Genomic DNA, 19771 nt, shown 5'->3' with positions numbered 1-19771 from the left:
CCAGAGACACCTCATTAGTCTGGCAAAGGTTGCAGCTTGTTACAGCCATTGATTGGACTAGATGACGTCAATGGGACGAATGAACGCTCCCAATGTAGCGGTATATTTGTCCCTACTGATTGGACGTTGTATTTACTGTTTTTATTACACTGTACAGAAATAAAACCTTGTCAATAAAGGCCTTTCATTATTAGGGGTAGATTACAGAGAAAAAAGCAATGCTAGTATTTGATATTTGTTCACGCACTTACTTTTACATGCGTAAATGTCAATTTTTTTTAGATGAATTGCTTCAATGTGGCCTAACCCCAGATTTTGAAGATCTTGTAGGAAAAGTTTGTTTCCTGTTCATATTCATTTAATTTTAACTGACTTCAAAAAAGAAGGAAGTTATTTTCTTTATGAATTGATGCTGAGCGGAGTGTCACCGTTCTATACACAGTATCATTATTTATTCTATGTCCTATTCAGACGCGACCCTCAATGAAAGTCAAGATTTTATTTTGCAATCGACTCCAAACTCACTTCCTCAATAAATTACACTGGCCTTCAAAACTAAGGACCACGCTTTCCTAAACTATCGAAGTTATAGATTTAAAATATTATTATCAATTTTGAAGCAAAACAATAATATTATCAGCTTTCATTGTAACTATTAAACTATACATTAGTAAGTAACATTTCGAGTCCTTCTTATTTTGAAATTATATCTTGTATAGTTGTGTATGGACTTAAAAGTTATTGTAATTTTAGAGTTGTAGTACTTAGTTTTTCAGGCCAGTGTATTATTAAAGGGTTTTTGTTTTTATAGCACTCCGCCGTGCGTAGGAAAAAAGTAAATCGATTTTTTTTACTCGGACGGGACTTGAACCCGCAGCTCTTGTCAAGCCGGTAAGAGCGTGTTAACCATTACACCACCGGGTCCTCCTTCTGTCCATCCAAAATTCTTCGATCTATGTATCGTCATTAGCCGACGCCGCCGCGCCGGTTTGACAAGAGCTGTGGGATCAAGTCCCGTCCGAATCAGAATTTTTACCGATATATTTTTTTTCGCTGTTCTTTTTTTTAATTTTTGGCCTGGTTACAAAGACCTTTAGGCCACGTCTTCATTTCGGTGCTGATTCCTTTTTTCTCATTTTCAGTGTATTATTAACGACAACACGTTACACATAAGTTTACGACACGTTACATTTGAATGTGACTCAATGAATGAACGTGTGTATAAATAGCAATGCATACAAATTGCCAAGCCATATTCGGGGGTCGTGGGTGGAAGGCCAAGGAATACTGTCAACGAAAACTCTCGAAGCATTTATGTTCTTGTTTTATGAATGAAATGGTATTGGTCCTGAGACCAAGAATGGACTAAGAAAAATAGGTACAATCAAAGAGTAAAAGTGCAGTCACTGAGCCGAGCGAATTATTTGTAAATATTGGTGAAATTACGAACCATTCATCATCAGTAATTTAAGACTTACGCTCTTGTTGGTGTAGCATTCACCATGTTACACAGGGTAAAAAAGGGCAGTGGTTGAGCCATTAGTTGTCATAATTATAAAATTTATGTTTTTGTACAAAAGTGAAACGACGTGTAACCAGCGGGCTTAGCACCGTAAGCGCGCGACTCTTTCTCGCCTCGACATACGTCACCCGTCACTCTCTCACAGTACTGCACAGAGAGAGACAGATGATCTCTGTCGTGGCGAGAAAGAGTCGCGTACTGACGGTGCTAAGCCCGCTGGTTTGATGTTTGAACTGGCGTCTCTGTTGCGAAATTTAGTAATTTGACCGGCCAAGTAGTTAATGCCGTTTGCGGCAAATCAATAAGTCACGTAAACAAAAAGACTTTGTATGTGGTGATTTTTTGAAAAGGCGCTTACAAGGTTTTCACTCCAAGCCGATTTTTGAGTTTTTTTTTTATTCAAATATGTTCTTTGTTCATTGATCATTTCATTTCACATTATCATTGTCATGTATATACTAGTGTTGACGAATTGTCGATAGTATGAAAAGTTTGACCGCAGGAGATCTTAAATGCAACCAGTTAATTTATTACTTTGCAAGAAACTGATTGGACTTTTGCTGCTTATCATACCTTGGTGGTGGTGCCCTGGAGTCCGCTTGGGCGAGGCGGGCTGCATGGCGCGCGCTAGGGCTCCCTCGGCGCACCGCCCTCCGCCCTCGGGCTCATGGCTGCAACAAACAAACATGACACGTTAATATCACTGTTATTAATACTATTACACTTAAAATCTCATCTACTATAGCCAAAGTTATAAATTCTAATACCAATAATTTAAAAAAACGAATAAAAGCAATCTTCTAACGTGTGGGTTGCGAGGTGGATACCAACCTCATCAACCCTGGTACATAATACACAAATAGCCTATATACGTCCCACTGCTGGGCACAGGCCTCCCCTTAATCAATCGGAGGGGGTACATGGCTCAAGTAACGACTATTTACGTACTTACATCAGTAAGTAGTAACCGGGACCAACGGCTTAACGTACAACAATCTGGTGATCAGCTTGTAATGTCCTAACCAAACTAGGTATCACAAAGTGATTTTCGTGATATGTCCCCACCAGGATTTGAACCCGGGACCTCCGGATCGTGAGCACAACGCTCAACAACTGGACCACGTAAGCCGATACCTACCATCTACCATCAAAGGCAATAAAAACAATGGGACGTATAGAGGTTAAATTCATGTTAAAAAAATATGAATTTTGCGACGGAAAATTCTACTTCATATCAACTCAAAATCATGGCCTGAACCATCCCTCAAAGTTTTCGTTACGATGTCACTAAAATCCTGTATATAATGCTATTTAGATTATGTTATTAGATTATGTTAGAACCAAAAACATAACCGGCTAAAACCCATTTTTCTGAACGCACAAAACAATGACAAGGCCTTCAGTTTAAAGAGTCCACAACGCACATTGTTGGAAACATCATCACCGTGAACAACATTGACCTGCATCTTGATTGTCATCAGGTTTAATAACAATAGGGCCGGATCCGATGATGTTTCAGGCCTGTCAACTACTTTCACAGCTAATTACTATTTTGGGTACGAGTAAAAACCTTCAAATATGACATTGAAAAGTAGGTGACACCGTACTGAATACCGAATTCAGCTCATGATTCTGAGTTAATATCAAGTCTCTCTCTCATGTGGGTTGAGAGGTTGATTACCAAACATCATCAACCCTGGTGTCACGGTTACTATTGAGCCGCCAAATGCCCCTGATATGATTCATGTAACGACTACTTACTTACATCAGTAAGTAGTAACCGGGACCAACGGCTTAACGTGCCTTCTGAAGCGCCGATCATCTTACTTCGGGCAATCAGGTGATCAGCCTGTAATATCCTAACCAAATTAGGGATCACAAAGTAATTTTTGTGATATTTCCCCACCGGGATTTGAACCCAGGACTCGGGCTTGTGAGCCTAACGCTCAACCATTGGACCACGGAGGCCCCCCGGTGCGGTCACGAGTACTAATATGTATACACTTTGAAACCATGTCACATTAACTTTTTTTGACAAATTAAACCGAAAATATTATTAAATGTCAAATATTTTATAGTAGTGCGACAGGGTTCTAAAGTGGGTACATGATATTGCTCATGACTGTACGGTATCATTAACACCCTCTATAGATTGGTGCTTGTTCTAGTTAACAAAACATATTATTAATTTATTTTAGGTTTTAAAATAGTGTCGTCCTTTCCTTTCGATAAGTACAAAAAAGAGATAGAGCTTGTTTTGGAACTGGAAAACTAAAGTTAAGTTTGTTTTATTTATTCTATGCTACAATAGGATAGTTTCCAACTAGTCAAATCAGTTACTTTTTTACAAACGTCAAAACACGAAATTACTATGGAATTTGTATGAAAAAGCACACTGTGTCGTCATAGAAAAACGTGACAAAAAATAATTGCATTTTTGATTATTAAAATTCATAAATAAGATAAATAGAAAAAAGAAAGTTTTTTTGTTAGTTTTTAATCTATGTTTATTTAGTAATCAGAATTTCATAATTTATCTTTGACCTGGAAAACTACCCAATTTCAGAAGGTAGAAAATAACATCTAAAATATAAAAGTAAGTGCGCAATGCAAACAAATGTCAAATAGCAATATTGCTTTCTTAGATGAATTGCTTCGATGTGGCCATTTTAACCCCCCAGTACAGTTTAGAAGAAAACACTTTATCCCTCGAAGAAGATCATGTACCTACCATCACAGGGAATGGTAGAAATCGATCAATGTTAATGAGCAAACAGAGCTGGGCAGGACCACAAGACCAGTACACTACACAGTGCTCATACAGCGGTATGCCTGCATATATGCATGCGGGGTGCAATCGATGCGTGCAGGGGGAAGCGTAGAGAGGGGTCTTCTGTTGTTTGGCTGTAGGGATGTCGAGTTCAAAATTCAAAAATATTTATTCTTCACAATTGGCTTACATAGCGATTTTTGAACGTCAAAAAACGTTAGGGTTTTGTTTAATAGGATTCTTTGCATGTTTTAATTTTGAATAAGTTTAAGTAAGTAAGGTGTTCAATTTGTGACAGTGATAAATATAGGGTGTTAAGTGTTATCGTAACGAAAATTTTGAGGGATGATTCGGACCATGATTCTGAGTTGATATCAAGTGGAATTTTAAAAGTAAGGAACTGAAAATAGAAAAAAAAACACAAAAAATTTCATGAATTTTCCGACAGGAAATTCCACTTGATATCAACTCAGAATCATGGTCTGAATCATCCCCCTCAGTATTCGTTACGATGTCACTAACACCCTGTAAGTATATAAAAATCATTAAAATTGTAAGTAAATCTTTTACTAAACGTTTAAAATTTCCTTGCAAAGTAAATATAAAAAGTAAAAACATTGGTCGTAATTTATTTTTCACAAAATGGCAACTCAGGGTGGTATGACGTCAGCTGGGCTAACCTTGAAATGTTAGCTGTCACTTTTGAGCAAGCTGGTTTTCTTATACCATGAAAGATACCAAAATTGACTACTTCGGGCGCTCATGTTATATGCCAACCCTACCTACCCCCGAGTGGGTGGGGCCGAGCAGTGGTCACGCGGGGAGGTAATTAAACATGCCGACTGTACCGATACTGTCGCGTCTAGATTGATCTCATTAGCGATAGCTTCGCTGCCATTACCAAATGTTCACTTGACACAGTACATAATATTATTATTGATATTATGGGATTTGTCTCCTTCATAATTCGCTCTCAATGATTTGGAATAAGGGACTTCCCAGGCTACGTTCCCCAAAAATAATATAGATGGCGCTGTCGAGATTTAACGTGATACTTACCATTTTCTTGACCCGGAGGTCCCGGGTTCAAATCCCGGTAGGAACAGCGCTCATCGCTATCGGCCCACTGGAGACCGAATTATTTCAAATATATCCCCTCAGCCCACCTGTGCACCCTCAGGCCTGTTGTTTTAAATTAATATACCGGGCTCAGCGCTCCCCATTTGTCCGGCCATGTAGTTAATGCCGGCAAATCACAACAAACAGGTAATAAGTGACATCAAAAAAAGATAACAGTTGTGGTGACTTATAAATTAAAACACATACATACATACATAAACTCACGCCCGTAATCCCTAATGGGGTGGGCAGAGCCACAAGTAATCAAAGACAACTTGCAGCCACTGTTGATACGAATTCCAAAGATGGATATGATGAACCTTATGGTGATAAGGGATCAGCCTATCGCCCATAACATTAGTCCATCATGTTAGAGGACACAATCCCTCTGTCTGTATAAATTAAAAACCTTATAGATACGCTTTTCAAGCAATCTAATAACTAAATACTGCATGATAATAACTTTCAGCGCGTTATTATTGAAAGTTCGCAGTCGGGAATAGATCCCGTGGCAGATTTCCCCCGGGAGTCCTAGTTCAATTTTACTGCGCTCCCCGATTGCGTGAAGTGAAAATTGTACTGAATCAAACTGCAAAGAGGTATTGTACCGCTGGTTAGGGCCATTTCTAACTAGGATACCACAGTTGTGCCACCAACAAAATGTATCAAAAGTTATGACAAAGAGAGCTTTATTGTTTTTTTCCTTTTGCCCATTTGTGGGTCAGGCTAAGATCATAAGACCATGCTGCCTAGTCTTCAGTACATTTCCTTTGCTGTTCAATTTCAACATGAAAAGTTTTCCGTAGTAATTTATTTTGTCAAATCCGAAATATAACGTCTTCAGTTTTATATCTTGTTGTAAAATCCAATAAATAATGTCTTATGTAATTAAGTTCTTTTTTGTCAAATTTCGGTAATAAAGTCTTCAGAAGAGAGCTTTATTAGCCTTAAGTTTTGTTTTGGTTTTCCCCGAAGGGCAAGGCAAAGGGAACTATGCCCATACAGCCATGTCTTATGTATTTTTTTTCTTGATGATGATCAATGAAATGATGAAAGGTGATGACGATGAATGATGAAACCTAAGCCCCACCCTCGGAGCAGACTCCTACTACAAACCCCAAACGAATTAACTCAAAAGTCCGCATAAACTTTGGAGTTATGAAGCGGCTTCTTGGCACGAAGCGAAAATAGATAGGCACACTTTGTTTATTGAATATTCCGATATAATAACACTATCGCGAATGTTTTCCGACTAACATAGCGATCATTTATCACAAAACACCACTTCGTATTAATTATTTAGATTATTCAATGAAGGAAGCAACCGTCCCGTTTCCGTTCCCGCCAAAAAGTCCTATTAGCCTTTAGGCAGATAGTATAAGAGTGACAAATGGAACAATTTAAAAAAAAAAACAAGTAGATAAATGTCATATCAAAAAACAGCCAGTGTCCTTATTAATAAAGAGTTTTTACAACAGTTAACACCTGGCGCGGGTGTCCCTTCCTATCCCTTCGGATACTGCTATGGTATGTTATGTTTTAGTTCCGAAATATTAAAATTTAGAGAAAAAGATATAAAAGTTGTCCCGCCTATTTAAAAATACTTTTGCCTCAGTATAGGGCGCGGCGTGAGTCGTTGAAGGGTATTTTCATAGTATTTTCCAAAATTAATAATAAATAATAGTAATCTTTTGTCTCTGCTTACCTCGCTGGGAAATACGCGTGAGTTTATGTATGTGTCCAAAATACACAGAACGGAATTCAGCTCTTAGTTAAAGAAACAACAAAATATATAAAACTTAGTGCGTCAAGCTTTCCATTTCAGGCATTACAGCTTACAGCTGCAATAATTATAATATATAAAAAGTTTTCTCCAAGTCACCTTTGTGGTAAAGCTTCTGAAGTGGTTAGACAATAGACACTAGTGATGTAACGAATGACAATTTTTAAACATTCGCGAATACGAATATCTGCAAAAAATATTCACGAATACGAGTTGTCGTTTTTATTTTTTATGCCGTTTATATATTGACAATTAACCTCTCATATGCCGAGATACCAGACACAATAGATTTTACATTGTGTCTGGTCGAGATCCGCGTTCCGGCGTTCGAAAGATTAATATGCCGCGCATGTCGCACGAACACCCCGGACAAAACAAAAGTATATTTATTTGTTTCATTTACCTCATTTCGATTTATTTTCTTATATTAATTTTATTACATATTACACACACAAATTAAAAAAAAAAAAACAAAAAAAAATTACAAAGGTAAAATATAACATGGTTTACAAATTATACACTCATGTAACGATTAGGTACATAATATTTACATCAATAAGTAGTAACCGGGACCAACGGCTTAACGTGAAAAATCTTACTTTCGGACAATCAGGTCAAGTCATGTCAGAGGCCTTCGGCGGCTCAATAATAACCCTGAAACCATGGTTGAAGTGGCTGGTATTCCACCTCACAATCCACACGATAAGAAGAAGAATTATACATTTATTTTTTTCGAATTACATATTCGTAATTTGGCGAATATGAAGAAATATGCGAATATTCGTTACATCACTAATAGACACGTCACTATATTATGTAGGACATTGAACGAACAAGTCTAAACACGCTAGACATGATTCATAATACATTCACCTGTGATATTGCTAAATTATGAACAATATCTATAGTACTAGGTGGGTACTTTAATGTGGTGTAATATGTGTATCGTATATTGAACTTGTATGTTACAAAATGACTAAGGGATTACGATTTTCAACAACACCTAAGTTAAAACGTAGTAGTAGTGTTCGAATCTCGACTAAGGTTCGAAACCACTTCTTCTTATCGTGTGGGTTGTGAGGTAGAATACCAACCTCATCAACCCTGGTGTCAGGGTTATAATTGAGCCGCCAAAGGCCCCTGATTACTCACTTACATCAGTAAATAGTAGCCGGGACCAAGTGCTTAACGTGCCTTCCGAAGATCATCTTACTTTCGGACAATCAGGTGATCATCCTGTAATGTCCTAACCAAACTAGAAACCACTGAATTCAACTTTTAGCTTGATTTCATGGATAATTGACATTACGTGGATTTCAAGACTTGGGCCCAGCAATTATGCTCGCCCCCTATTATGACGTACCTGACGAAGAGTGGGTGTATTAACATACACCCCTACCTACCCCTTCGGAGAAAGATGCGTTATGGTGTGTTATATTGTTGTTATGGAGAGAAAAAAATGTTCTTATAAAATAAGTCCGCGACCGCGGACCGCGTAAAAGATGGTGTGACGACCTCAATGCTTATCGCAAGGATTGGCCGGAGATCGCGCAAAGTCGAGAGGAGTGGAAAAATCAAGGGGAGGCCTTTGCCCAGCAGTGGGATCGTATAGGCTAAATAAGATAAGATAAGAAGATAAAATAAGTCTGCGAGTGTTCAAACTTGTTGATACAAATTCGTTAATACAAAAAATGGCTAATCTACTTTAGATTACAGGATTTATATTGTTAATGCAAACTTAGTTAAAGGTAATGTTTTATGGTAGGTATGGTCTTCACGGAATATGCAAAAGACAACTTTTTAAAAACACGGAAACTAGGCAAAAGCAATTTGGCATTCAGCCTCGATATGAAACCAACTTTCGGCGATAGCACATAAAATACATTCCGAAATAGACGCGCCACCACCACCACGCATGCGCGGGAGATTATGCCATAACTCCACGATTTATAGCAAACTAAAATTGCTGCGAAGTTTCGCACAAAAAAAGATGTAAAAGATCTAAGTTATTGCTTTTTTAAGTTATATTTTTACTGTAAATGGATGGATTATAAATTTTAAAACTTTCTGCTACCTATTTTGTCTTCTATTATCTATCATATTTTACTTGGATTTCATAAGCCATTAGTGAGTATAATAAAAGTTTATATATCATGCTTTTAAATAAAAAATACTTAAAAACATTTAATCCGAAGGAATAAGTAGTACTTAGCGTAATATCTCATCACGCGGTAAATAAATCGAAAACTAATAATTAAATAGAATTTTAGAAAATAAAATTCTAACAAGTAATTAGTAGTTTTTCTAAAATATCAAAAAATTCAATTAGGTATTTATAATTTTTTTTATTTTATTGAATTTTAGTATTTGAAAATGTTGTATAATTTTGGTATAACCTGATACCAAAATATACCAAAATTATAAATTATTCTAAATTACATAGACAGGTACAAAAGACAGGCACATGCACATTTACGTTGACATCCAACATTCATACACACTTACATTTGTTACGCTTAACGAGTATTTTGCAATTACCAGTATTTATTAATTAACAGATATAATATAATAAAATACTTATGTAACCGTACTGCAACCATGACCAATATCTTTCACCTCTGATCTTCAACTGTCTTTTTTCTGTTTTATTCTTAAAAATGTCCGCCATTTTGTTTTTAAAGGATTGGACAATAGTTTCAAAGGAGTGTTTACTTCGTTCGGCCAATAACATATATAGCAACCGTTTCCTCATTCCAAACAGATGCTACCAACCCTATAAGGATCGTGATCCGCTAGAGTGAGGCGCTAAATAAAGATAACATCACAATTCATCTGCCGATCAAATGTTTCAACACGAGTGAATTCACGTGAGGACTATATTTGGTGCATACTGTATTGCTAGTGTTGCAGAATTGTCGATAATATCGACTACTTATCGATAGTGTGGATGTGCTTAAAATGAGTCATCGTATTTGTACAAAACCTCACATTCTTTTATCTTTGGAAGTAGGTAATAATAAGAAGGGATGTAAAAAAGGGTGAAGTCGCCATCGGCAAGTAAAATTTCCAATAATATACCAAAATTATAATTATACTGAGCACGTCATCTTACAATATCTTCTAGCTCTACCTACACCGATTGGAACTGCAGCCGATTGTTAATATATACAATTATGTAACCAAGACCATTATGGTTGTGATATCGATAGTCGATTTTTCAGCAACTCTACAACATGAGTCAGAGATCGTTCAAGTTCAATGCACACCCTGTATACGGATAGGTCGTTAACTAGCTTTATGAGCTGATTTGTAAACACCATGTGTACAAAGGTTCTTGATCGAGACCGAAACGGGACCTATTTACGGGATATGAGACAGTTATGGCCTTCTGTTTGTCCCGTAAAGTTTTTATAGGACGCTATACCCTTAGATAAGAAAAATAATCTTGTTGAACCCACTTGGTTATAAAAAGACGTCTTAGAAAAATACGATAGACTATAATACAATTTTAAGACAACCTGATTGGACCCCACAAGATGGTGGACGTCGTGGCAGACCGCGATGACGATGGAGGGAGGGATTCTCTTAAAATGCATAAATGGTTTTGTCATAATTTTAATTATCATAATCCTTTTCGCATAACGTTTTTAAGCATAATAGTACTTTCACATAATAACATCTAAGAATACTGGTTTGTTAGGTATAACTTATTTTTGGACTAATATTTGTTGGTATAAATTTGATTCGCATATAAATAGGTATCCATAATTCTTTTTTAGAATAAGTAATAGTGTTTTGTCATAATTTTTACAAGGCATAACAGTAGGATAGGGTGCGGCGAGGGTGGCCCTTGGGCCACCCCTACGCCGCCAGTATGTCTATCTTACACATGAAAAGTATACTGAATGATCACCAACAGCATGAAATAGAGTCAAAAAAATTTAAAAGTCACAATCATGAACCAAATGCAACCAAGGAAAAAGTAAGTTTTGGAAATGTTCAAAGTTGTGCCAAAACTTTTCTTATTCGGAGTATAGTTTTTATGCTTATAATACTTATGCTTATATGTCATTATTGTCATTAATTATTATGCTTATGGTAGTTATGAGTTTCAAAATTATGCTTAAAAAGTTATGACAAATTAATATTATGCGTAACTAATAATAGGACAAGTAACATTATGCCATGGTAAATTATTACATAAAAAATTATGCTTAAAAATAGAGAACCATGGAGGGACGAGCTAGACACCTTCCAGAACACCTGGCAGAAGTACTACCTAAGACAGGGGCGGTTGGAAAGAGGAGGAGGAGGCCTTTGCCCAGCAGTGGGACATTAGGCTATAGAAAAAAAAGCCTAAAACCAAAGTTAGCAAAAAACTTGCTAAATATAGGTAATGTATATCGTTGGAACGACAAAGCAACCAACTAATCTTAAGATGCACTATTAAAAACCCATTAGCATTATGAAAGAAGTAATACAAAACATATAAAGCGATATAAACATTATTCTTTGTTATCTTATCTCACTAATTGCAGTTGTGGGAGTTTGCAACACAAACAGTTGCAAAAATGCAGAGATAATATCGACAATGCAAAAGCATTGCCTATATTTATATAGGTAATGTATATCGTTGGAACGACAAAGCAACCAACTAATCTTAAGATGCACTATTAAAAACCCATTAGCATTATGAAAGAAGTAATACAAAACATATAAAGCGATATAAACATTATTCTTTGTTATCTTATCTCACTAATTGCAGTTGTGGGAGTTTGCAACACAAACAGTTGCAAAAATGCAGAGATAATATCGACAATGCAAAAGCATTGCGTTTAAACAATGCATTCAAAACACAATTAAACAAAGCATGACAGAATAAGTAAAACTTTGAAATAAAAACATCAGCACTTTTAGATAAATTAAAGGATTAATATGTGCGATTACAATGAATACATGTAATACTTGTGTATATAAACTTACTCCTATAGCGACTATTGACGTGGACCGAGGCAAACATAGGCATACAATTTTGTGTCCTTGGTACATAGTGATGCTCACTATAAGGTCGGTGAGATCCAATCTCCATTAGATCTTCCGGGGGCGGAAGGCAAGACGGAAACCACTGCCCCATTTTTCCCTAAAAAAGTACCATGGAGAACTCTATACCGACAAGAACGTGGCTCTTAAATTAGTGATGATGATTAGATCTCCATTGGTCAACTATTGTGACTAGAAAAACGATTCTTAGCAGTATATGTGATAAACAGAAAACGACACAGAATATTACCTTGAAGTACAACTACATTATTATTACAGGCAGGTTATATCATTCGAAGGAAATCTACCCTATAGGGATTCACTGTAGACCTCATTGAAGGTTATAAGATGGACCAAGTTATTGTAGCGATTTAAAAACCAAAAGATCTTAATATAACATACAAACATTTAACGTGTAGGCAGTCAAATGCATTACTGAAGTCGAACATTTTTGAAAAACCAAATGACAAAATAGAGAGTTTAAAGTTGTTAAATACAACTAAACATAATACAAAACATTTGTATTTCATTTTCTTCTCTAAACAAGCGCTTATGTCCCTATGCATACGAGATCAGACAATAAATAAAGAAAACAAAATAGCTCGCTGCGACTGTTTTCGGAAGCGCTTCTGTTTGAGAATCTGTTCACAGACAAGCGTGTTTTCCATTAAATAGAGCGACTTTGTTTCGTACGTCACTAAAAGTTTAATTTAAATTCAAATAAATAAAAAAAATACTTTAATTTTTTTTTCTCTCTTGTACGTTCCCTAACAATCCTTATAAGTAAGTACATATTTATTATAAGCTATTTATTTTTATAATTAAACCATTTGAGTACCTACCTAACTGTTATCCAGAATTGTATTTACTTATTTCTGTCGCACCTAGCTGCTCAGTGATCGTCTGTATCCTTGCTTCAGATTAAATAAATAATGTACTTACGTATAAATAAATAAATGCTTAGCTGATTGTATTTTATAATTCACGACTATATTTATGTATTAATTAGACTATTTCATATTATAGATACAGATTATACGTGTATATATCCTGTCCATAGATATCTATAGATAGCTATCCAGAATATATCTTAATATATACCGCTCGCGACCATGTTGTTCGTCTATTTTACTCCTACAACGATAAACACATTACCGTTCTGTACGGTCATCTGCGAAACGTTGAATCGATCGAGTCGTGATGAATATTCAGAACGTTGTTCGTTGATAAATTAAATGTTTTAATATTAATATTGCAGTCTGCAGTGCAGTGGCCTGTCCATCTTCATTGAACTGCGCCGCGTTCATGAAAGCCTGGTACTTTTGCTATTATTTTGCTTTGAGAAAGTAATGAAAGTAAGTATAACAACATGTCGTAAAAAGTAAGATATAAAGTATTGAAGGATTATAGCAACTTCATAATATAGTATAGGTTATGTCTTTGTTTCTGTCTGATTTTTGACCATTTTGTATCCTATTGTATTATTTATTCTACGGTACGTCCCATTAGAGAAGTAGCATGTTTGACTTATAATATATTTATGTTAATTATTATTTTATTTATTTATTTAATACTGGTGCTGATTCCTGTACACACCATCTAATTTTATTTTAAGTTATACCTGTCATTTCCTTATCCGCCGAAAAGGAAAGGGACGGGTACACGCGTCAATTTTATGCAGATCTATACAACAGAATTCAGTGATAGCACACGGTTAACGAGATGCCTATTTGATTCGCCCGGGTTATTCATTGATTCGCTCATTCATTTTAAAATTAACATCTGTCAATTATCTGTCCTTTCTGTTTCAGCGGATAAGAAAATGACAGGTATAACTTAAAATAAATTTATGAAATTGAAATCTACTGGATTCAGCAACAATATGTCTCCAGGAATCGTGGTATCTTTATCAGTATCTTTCCGCACGCAACTACGTCCGCAGGGATGATGTATTTTTTATTTTTCATTGTCGTCAAGGACTACACCGTCTTTATTAAGTTCTGGATCGCCTTTCTCAGACTATTTAACATAGGTACCTAATAGGAGCCGATAAAAGTGTAGAGAAATCCTATACTAAATGTTAAATATTGTTTCTATTTATAAAATGAGTTAGCATCTCAAATTTCTCTGTAGAGCAAAGCTTCGGAATGCGCTCACACATAGCTAGTTTACGTCCCGCGTTTGTGTGCGACCAATTTCGAGCGTGTATTTGCTTCAACACTTGTCGGTTTAACTCTGAATCACAAATATCCGATGTCACATACGTTTTTACTGTACTTGTGTGCAAATTCATCACACAGCAACCACAACGTTTGAACCTTTGTATTGAACGGCTTTCCGGGTTTAGAAAAAAATCTCCACTCACACAAATAGACTACCGGGTCCTCCTCTCGTTCATGCTTGTCCTGGCTTGACAAGAGCTCCGGGTTCAAGTCCCGTCCGAGTCAAATTTTCTCTTTGTGAGTTTCTCCAAGCACGGGTTAGTGCTATAAAACAAAAATCTCTTGCAAAAAGTTCCCTAGGTACTTCTAATCGTTTCTAAGAAAGGGACATTTTACGAAAGAGACAAAAAGAAAAAGTAAAAGATAATTATGATGCTTATCACATTGGACGTGGTGTAGAGTCAAAGAAGTAAGTCGAAGATGAGTAAGTTCGTATTATAACTATTATAAGCGATGGACTGGCAACATCTCATTAGTTAAGTGAAAAAATAACGACCTTCGTGGCCCAGTGGTTGAGCGTTAGTCTCACAATCCAGGTTCTGGGTTCGATTCCCGGTGGGGACATATCACAAAAATTACTTTGCGGTCCCTAGTTTGGTTAAGACATTACAGGCTGATCACCTGCTTGTCCGAAAGTACGATGATCCGTGCTTCGGAAGGCACGTTAAGCCGTTGGTCCCGGTTACTACTTACTGATGTAAGTACGTAGTCGTTATCTGAGTCATGTCAGGGGCCTTTGGCGACTCAATAGTAACCCTGACACCAGGGCTGATGAGGTTGGTACTCCGCCTCACAACCCACACGATAGAAGAAGAAGAGTGAAAAAATATTCATCACAAAATACAAAAAACATACTTTCCTGATGGAATAAAGAAAAAAAACGTGTACGAGACTTGCGGCATCCCCCGGATACTTCATACAAAACACCTGCGTTTTACACAGACACTACACATTGACGTTATCGTATGTACGCGCATCTGTGTGTGACGTCTGACGTCTGTACGATTTAACACCAAAGTAAGACCGAGGGGGGTGAGGTAAACCTACCTCAGCCGCTGGTGGGAGTTACCGTTCTATGCAAAGTATTCCTTATGCATGCGGTGAGCCATAATGAGATTTGTAGAATGTAGTTGTCTTGGTAACCTACCCTTGTCGCCTATGACAAATCGCCCTCCACATTCTAGCATCTAGACTAGACACAAGACACATTAGTACGCGCAATACCTACAGCTATATTTAGCCGATTGTTGTATTTAGGCGCCAACGGAATACCAAACGACGTGATTCATAGCACGTTCGTAATATAATAACGGACAAGCATCGTTAACTTCTATATGGAATTCTGTTATTAAAAGTTAGATATTTAAAGGACAATAGTGCGTTGTTTTCAGAATAGACATTCCTTCAAAATTACATTTTTGAAGCCGATTTGCCTGGGATGGAAATATTTGGTAGAATTTTAATTAATTATCGGGAGTCTCATATCCCCATTTAAACGCGGTAAGAACCCGTTATTATGTGCTTTAATTATGATAATAACCGCGTAAACTTAAAACAATGTATTTGGTAGAATTGCTGGATTTGTTCTTTAGTCATATAGCCGTCACCTTTTGCCTTTCACACAAATAAAACGTGAGTCGAGGGGAGGAACATTGGTGTGAAGGCGAAGATTTTTCAGCTTGTCCAGCCAGGGTTTGACATGTCTTGATACTCCGGCAGACAAATCGTGGCGCCACTCTGGTCTCATATCAGCACGAGTCTCCCAACTGCTAGTGTCTATGCCAAAATTCTCCATATCTCGCTGCAAAAAGTGCCGTGCTGCTATCGGCTTCATAAGCGCGTTTATCAACGCGTAACTCTTTATATATTTGTGGGGATTTCTCATTAGCTTTGTTTACATCTATTGTCTAGATTATAGTTGAGAATGTTAATCTTCCTAAGAAAATAAAATAAATAATAATATTATTATGTCATAACTAGTCACAAGAGATCCTGCAGCAAAACGTGACAGCTACACCGCCACTGTTACCATCATCTGTCAAGATGTTGTGGCCAATGATGATGATGAATATAGCCGGCATTTGTATCTTTTACTTCGTTGTAACATTTGTGCACATGTTTTTCTGTCAATTTTTTGGATTGTAATGTGACTATTACGGCACCGATAAAAAGCTAATAAAATTATTTTACGCGTATCCCATGGTCAATGAAGGACTGTTCAGGCTATGTTCCGCCTCTGCCATTATATTATATTTTTAAATAATTATATACTCGAGCAATGAGAAAATAGGTGAGTATCACGTTAAATCTGTACTGCGCCATCTATATGTTTTGTTGGGAACATAACCCGGAAAGTTCCTCATTGCATGCGTAATGCGGGCAACGTTCTACGCCAACTTTTACGAGACAATTGGGTCGTATAATAGGTTCAAGATAAATTATGAAATTCTGATTTTTACTAAATAAAGACAGTTCTGAAACTAACGAAAAGCATTTTCTTTTTTCTATTTAACTTAATTATGAGTTTTAATCAAGAAAAACGTAATAATAAGTCCGACATTTAATTACGTTTTTCTATGACGTCACAGTGTGCGTTTTCATACTAGTAATTTCGTGTTTTGACGTTTAGTAAAAAGTAACTGAATTGACTATTAATAAATATAAAGAGACATGGTTAAAACCACAAGTGTTAGCAGTAACGAAATGAAACCATCAACTTATCAGTTTACTGCGACCTAAAACAGGCTGTCACGCCGTATCTACGTCGTTTCCATCAACTCCCACGCAAGGTGACAAACAGAAAGAAAAAAAAACGATCAAAAAGAAAAATACACTCAAAGGCCGTTCGCGCCCAATTTATACAACGAAAGCGTATCTTTAATTCTCTTTAATAAGGTACTAATTAGTAATTCAATGCGGCATATTAATCAACAAGCCACAATTTATTCGTAGGACAAATGTAATATTTAATTAAAACTGATTTGTTAAAGCAAGGTCGTAGTTTGTTTTTAATGTATGTTTGTGATTGTTGAGTCAACATTTAAAATGATGTTCTATGACAATGTAATGAAACGATGTAATGACTTCCGACAAACTACAAAATCCGACAGAGGGATTGCGTCCTCTCTTCTTCTGCTATCATGTGGGCTGTGAAGGGAATTACCAACCGCATCAACCCTGGTGTCAGGGTTATTATTGAGCCGCCAAAGGCCTGACATGACTCATGTAACGACTACATACTTACATCAGTAAGTAGTAACTGGGACCAACGGCTTAACGTGCCTTCTGGTACACTGATCATCTTACTTTCGGACAATCAGGTGATCAGCCTGTAATGTCTTAACTAAACTTTGGGATCACAAAGTGATTTTTGTGATACGTCCCCACCGGGATACGAATCCAGGACCTTCGGAATGTGAGTCCGACGCTCAGGGGACCGGGTTGATGAGGTTGGTAATTCACCTCACAACCCACACGATCGAAGAAGCTTGCGCCCATTGTACGGGGCCACGTTCCTGGCGATAAGTGGGTGTGAACGCGCTGGTTGGCGGTTCATGTATAAATTTCAATGAAATGTTTATTTACTTGAATAAAAATCGTTTAATTCTTCAATATGTTAGAATTATAAAGTCGTTGTTATATTTAAATTAAGTGGTAGTTCGAGAGCGTCGTTACGGTCGGGCGTGGCGCGGTGGAGAGAGCATTGCAAGCGCGGGGCGCGAACATCCGCTGGTGGGGGGAGGTGCGGAAGCAGTGTTGCTAGCGTTCGGCGCTAACAGGGTGTCTATACTATATGTACACGTCTGCCTACCCCTTTGGGGATACAGGCGTGATGTTGTTTCTTTTGCCGGTCTTGTCTTGCGTACAATAACACAGATCATGTCAAGGCTTTCAGGCGCGAACACGTGTGTAATTGTGAATCGCCTCAGTTACGTAATAAGGGCCGACCACTCAACCAGCGCCCACGCCGCCGCCCACGCCGTGGTCACACCTAATGGACTGGGCTAATTAACTTATCTTATTCGAAAGTTATGTTACTTCACTAACCAACTTAAAAATAGACCCTACTCACTGACTAATAAGGGTAGGTAGTTATGTGTATACTATGCTGGTAATCTTGTCTGGTAGATGAAGATTAAATCTTCTTCTCTCGTGTGGGTTATAAGGTCAATGACCATTTTCATCAATCCTGGTGTCAAGGTGACCATAGCGCTGCCATAAACCGCTTACATGGCTCATGTAACGACTACATACTTGCTTCAGTAAATAGTTAGCTGGAACCGAATGCTTAACGTGGGTTATACTTTCGGACAATCGAGTGATCAGCCTGCAATGTTTAGGACAAAGTCAAAAAATATTTTACCGGGATTCGAATCCGGGACCTTCAGATCGTGAGCCCATCGTTCAACCACTGGACCACAGATGCCGTCGTGAAGATTCATGGTAAAATGGTATCATGAAGATACGATAAACCAAAGCAAAAACAGATTTGTTTGTTATTTAACATACACATACATAAAGTCACACCCGTATTCCTCGAAGGGGTGGGCAGAACTACAAATAATCAAGAAACTATTTGCAACCACTTTTGATACATAGTCCTAAGGTGGATAATGATAAACCGTATGATGATAGGAGATCAGCCTATCGCTCTTACAGATGATCCATCATGTTCGACAGGACGCTGTCCCTTTGTCGCCTTTTACGACATCCACGGGAAGATTGGCAGCTGAACGCATTCTATGTTTTTTCTTTACTCCCAGTCCAGCAGAGGAGTTTCAAAATAAATGAATAGTTTGACATTTAAAAACAAAGATAAATTCAGCGACTTTTTAGCAATAGCAATAAGATAAAAGAAAAACAAATGTGTTCATCTGTCTGTGTTTAAATTATGAAACTGTTACAAAATGCTAGAGATTACAAATATCTTTGTCTTAAACAAAAGAAACAAATAAGTAATAAAAGAAATCCATCCTTCACCCCAGATTAGCAACAAATTATAAGCAATATTTAGTCACTTACACCAAATATTTCTTCTAACAAATGGCTGCTATTAACACGTATTAAAACTACGGAAGTGGTCTATATAACTTTCGTCCAGTCATTTCATTGGGCGAGGATTAGGGAGTCATCGAAAATGGGTTAACTGGAACCATATGGGTGACGCAACGACTCGCGCGATGTTGTAGCGGAGAAAACATAAACTTCCGCTTCTACAAACACAAGTATAAACTTAGTTTAACAGAAGATTTGATCATTCTATGAAGGATTTCAATCAATAAATAATATAACATAAGCTCACGACAATATTCAAA

At 37.1% G+C, this 19771-nt stretch overlaps 1 protein-coding gene across 12 annotated transcripts in view; it reads right to left on the bottom strand.

Annotated features, from left to right (window-relative positions):
• LOC126376465 (focal adhesion kinase 1) overlaps nt 1–19771 on the bottom strand; it is a 167437-nt gene that overhangs the window by 26057 nt on the left and 121609 nt on the right. For all 12 annotated transcript variants that reach the window (XM_050023844.1, XM_050023847.1, XM_050023843.1 and 9 more), the window contains one exon: nt 2096–2193. In XM_050023844.1, coding sequence (XP_049879801.1) covers nt 2096–2193 — 98 coding nt within the window. The remainder of the gene's footprint in view (nt 1–2095; nt 2194–19771) is intronic.

This window comes from Pectinophora gossypiella, chromosome 21, assembly GCF_024362695.1.
Source record: "Pectinophora gossypiella chromosome 21, ilPecGoss1.1, whole genome shotgun sequence".
In the NCBI taxonomy this organism is placed as follows: domain Eukaryota; kingdom Metazoa; phylum Arthropoda; class Insecta; order Lepidoptera; family Gelechiidae; genus Pectinophora; species Pectinophora gossypiella.
Note: the sequence above shows the minus strand (reverse complement) of the source record. Positions and strands in the feature narration are given on the sequence as shown.